The 4,399-nt window shown below is 44.3% G+C and overlaps 1 protein-coding gene across 1 annotated transcript; it reads left to right on the top strand.

The window, feature by feature from the left end:
• The first annotated feature begins 449 nt into the window (after nucleotides 1-449).
• On the top strand, nucleotides 450-2,972 carry LOC115317472. The gene is made up of 2 exons (XM_040502895.1): nucleotides 450-1,202; nucleotides 2,955-2,972. Exons 1-2 carry the CDS (start codon nucleotides 450-452, stop codon nucleotides 2,970-2,972), a joined length of 771 nt encoding a protein of 256 aa, XP_040358829.1.
• Nucleotides 2,973-4,399: the final 1,427 nt, after the last annotated feature.

The following is a 4,399-nucleotide window of genomic DNA, read 5'->3' as shown; positions in this document are numbered from 1 at the left end:
GCCATAACTATTTCCGATGGAAATAAAAGAAAAAGTATGTCCTTAGTTTTGAAATTTCCTATCGACATCTGAGCCTCTGGTTTCAATGCGCATGTTTCACGCTAGATAAGATTCGCCTGGCAAACCTACTCTGAAGCTATCGTTGTGGTATTCAAGGCATTGAGCCCATATATATCTTGCATTCTCCTTTGCCATTTTGATATAATATTTACGTCGGATGATAGTACAATAAAATGCAAAATGTCTTTCAGATAAATGTTGATATTCTACAAACCATATTTCTGGAGGATCTTAACGATGCCTTTTTGTGTTGTGTAACTAGGAGGCAAGCCCCGGGCCGTCGCAAGCCTCTTCAAGCGGAGAGCTAGTAGCACCAGTCCTGACGCAAGAAAATGCAGCGACACTTCAAGCTGAGGAAGACACAAAAACGGCCATCTCAACAAGTCAAAATGACGCTGGGATGGATGTTCGCTAACCGTACAGATATTTCTGATGACGTCGATAAATGGGTCTATTCTAAAGTATGGACGCCACCACCAAACTATGCGTTCGATGTGTCAGTGCCAAAGGGTGGCAAGAAAGGCAAGTTTCAGTCCCATTGGCTGCAGCGCTACAAGTGGCTTGCATATTCTGGTGTGCAAAAGGATGCATTTTGCAAGACGTGTGTCCTCTTTCACGCCAAAACAGGAGCTGGAAAAGGCTCTCACCGAGAGTGCAAGAGCCTCGTGACATTACCCTTTACAAGGTGGAAGGACGCCATGGAGTCCTTTGAAAACCACTCAGAGACAGACTACCATAAGAGGGCGACTGTTGACGCCCAAAGCTTTTTAGGTGTGATGACAGCCAACGTGGACAGCATCCAGATGCAGCTGAACAAGCAAGCCAAAGAGGAGCACGATAGCAACAAAGCCAAGCTGCGCGCGATCGTTGAGACTGTTCTCCTATGCGGCAGACAAGACCTGGCACTCGGGGGTGACAACGATTCTGGGCGGCTGACTCTGGAAGAATCGGTCAAAAACGACGGCAACTTCAGGGCACTGCTTCGCTACCGAGCAAACGTTAGGGACTGTATTTTGGCTGAGCACATTCGGACAGCTGGAAACAATGCTGTTTACACAAGCCCTACAATCCAAAATGAGGTCATTTCCATAATCGGGAACCTAATTCAGGATAAAATTGTGCCAGCGGCCACTCGAGGAACTGCACGTGGCGTCTATTTTGGCTTTAATCGGTCATTCTGGCGCCGAAACAGATACAGCGAAAGAGGTAATAGGGGGGCCACCATGACCATACGAGAAGATTTCCTTTGTTTCATGGCCATCGAGGATGTTTCTGCTTCCAACTTCGCTCACACACTGAAACGCGAGCTTCTAAAACTTGGGCTGAATTTGAAGTTGATGAGAGGTCAGAAATACGATGATGCCGCCGTGATGAGTGGGGCATTCCGCGGTGTCCAAGCGCTCATTGGTGACGAATTTCCAACTGCGTTGTACACGCACTGCTCATCACACTCCCTCAATCTCTGTCTAAGTGACGCCTCGGCTGTTCAAGACATTAAACGGGCCTTTGGCACGATCAGCGACATTTGCTCATTTTTCTGGGCTTCACCGAAGAGGACTGCTCTTCTCAAGAGGCACCTTGAAGAGTCGTCACGGTCATTCTGTCGACTAGGGCGATACTGTGAGACGAGGTGGATGGGGCGTCACGAAGCCGTTTCCCTGTTGAGCGAAGCACTGCCTCAAGTAGTAGCCGCTTTGGAAGACCTTATTGAAAACACCCGTGACACGACAAGCACTGCAACCGCGTCTGCTCTCCACCCCCGAGTGTGCTCCTTTAACTTTCTCATATGTCTCGCTGTAAGTGAGAGGTTCTTGGGGCTCACGCATCACTTGTTGGAGTACCTGCAAAGCACTTCTGTAGACATGAGCGTCGCCTTAGAACACGTCGACTTGGTACTAACTAAATTGGAGGAAATGTCCGCGAATTCTGAAGCAGAATTCACAAAATTTTTGATGCCTGTGAAAAATCAGCGAATGACTTTGGCGCAACTTGTGAGATGCCACGAGTAGTAGGCGCGCAAAAGTATCGGGCTAACCAGTCTGCAAGCTCTGTGGGAGAATACTACAGGCGAGCGACGTTCATTCCCTATATCGACGATCTGCGGGCTTCTCTCGAGCGCCATTTTGCAAGCCATAAATCAACGCTCAAGGGCCTACAGTTTGTTTTGCCAAGACAAGCTGCCAAATGTGACTTCGAGTCTGTGCAACCGGCATTCGAATTTTACATCGAAGACATGCGACCAGCGCACATTCCAGCGATAAGAGGAGAATGGGAAATTTGGAAAGCAAAGTGGCAAAGAGCAACAGAAGAACAATTGCCGCGGTACGCGACGGACGCGCTGTTGCGCTGCGAGGAGAGCTTGTTTCCCAATGTACACACCCTGCTGAAGATTCTGGCGACACTGCCAGTGACGACTGCGACTGCGGAACGCAGCTTCTCCACTCTCAGGAGGCTGAAGACGTACCTGAGAAACCGGACAGCTGAAGACCGACTTAATGGGCTGGCTCTAATGTCAGTTCACAGAGCGCCAGTAAGCGTCGACGAGGTAATCACGAGGTTTATGAGGAAGCCACGCAAAATGAAGATCACAACATAAGTTGTACGATTAGACTGGTTCCAAAGGCAATTTTTCTATCATATTGTTCAAGGAAAATACAACAATCAGTGAAGTGTTTGCAGCACTATGTTAATATTTTGCTTTTTTTTTCATTTGTTCAATGCACTCCTATTTTCCATGTGAAGACGACCGTGTTCATTTTTTTTTTCATTTTAGAGTTCGTTTTGTCAGTGACTTTCATTCATGTACTTTTTTCCCTCCAAAGTGAGTCAGGCGGCATGGCGACTGGCCCTCGCGAGCTGCAGCAATAAAGCTTTGAACCCTGACTTCCTTACAGATCATACGGAAAGAATAAAAACACAGAAAAGAAAAGATCAAAACTGCCACAGACAATGTTTCCGAGCCCTCATTGTCGTTATCGACAGCAGAGATGAATTTCCTAGCGCCGGAATTGTCATAAAAAACATCTCCCGTTTCTTCTTCTTCTTCTTCTTCATCCTTTTCAGGAGTTAAATTCCGCTATCTTTACCTTTTTCTTTTTCTCTTTCTTTATCTTTTTCTTTTTCTTTTTCTAGTACCTTCTAGTCTTTTCGTCTTCACTTAATTTTCTCCGTATCCAAGGTGGTTCATCATAGTGTAATGGGCATCATTTAAATGTAGTTGCTCGTTGAAAGAACTGTGTTTGTCTGTCCCTCGTGTATTTTCTGTGTTTTTATTCTTTCCGTGTGATCTGTACTCTATCCAACGCGCTCTGCTATGTGTACCTGACTTCCTTCTTTTTTATGGGATAAAAATATTAATAAAGTGCATTACTATTATTAATATTAAATCGATTATAAAATATGGAGTATTGTCGCTAAAAATACAATTCCAGGGAAACAGTAAAATAAATTCACTTATTATGCCCAGTAAAAAAAAAAAACAGGAAAAAGGAAAGTACAACTACGGGGTAAATTAAGAAGCAGTAAAGCGAAATGAAATCAAAAGAAGTATTTTAGCCTAAAAATATCCTTTTGTGTCGTATATGCTCTGATTTAAGGTGCTTTTCTAAAAAAATGATATGCTAGTCTAGCTCTGGTACATTCGAACATATCATATACTAATATTTAGATGACCATGGGTGGACGAAAAAAAGCGTAACACATAATGTAAATTGGGGCTAGTAGAGGGAGTTCATTTAATGCGTTAAATAATGTTGCCATCCCACCCTGAAAACAAATCCTGGCTACGTGTCTGTACCCTTACCATTTATATGGCTAATCTGACGGCGAGGGCTTCGCAGCGGTGGGGTTGCGAAGTGCTCAATGTTTTTTTGGCAAGACATGGGAAATGTAATGGGAAGGCAGTGTCGTACTGACAAGTAATTAAAACTATTGTCTTTTACGACAGTAATTAGTAACGGTAATTTAGGAATCATTAGCTTGTATTCTATTACGTTTATGATGCAACGGGGACAAGTTTGCTGCAGCGATAGCTCGACCCCCCCCCCCCCCCCCCCCCCCACAAAAAAAAAAAAAAATCCTGGCTACGTGCCTGGGTCTGAAGTATTAATTACAAGATTCTGGATACATTTGCAAGCATGTCCTGAATTAAGGTAGTTTCTCGCTAGTTCATGGAAGGTATATTTTGTTCAGTTGAAGTATATAGTGTTACACATACCTCACCCAACCCTGTTTTTTTTTTTGTTTGGTGCTGCCTTTAGCGAATGGTGTAGGTTGTAATTGTTGTTAGTTGTTGCATAATGAAGTAAGGTGGTGAGCTGGTACTAATTGAACACCGTGA

The sequence above is a fragment of the Ixodes scapularis genome, unplaced genomic scaffold (genome assembly GCF_016920785.2).
Source record: "Ixodes scapularis isolate PalLabHiFi unplaced genomic scaffold, ASM1692078v2 PGA_scaffold0__279_contigs__length_252992795, whole genome shotgun sequence".
Taxonomy (NCBI): Eukaryota; Metazoa; Arthropoda; class Arachnida; order Ixodida; family Ixodidae; genus Ixodes; species Ixodes scapularis.
This window is presented reverse-complemented; position numbering and strand designations above follow the sequence as displayed.

What these genes read in the sequence shown, in the direction of transcription:
- LOC115317472 (XM_040502895.1), top strand. Translation starts at nt 450, where the DNA reads ATGACGCTGGGATGGATGTTCGCTAACCGTACAGATATTTCTGATGAC.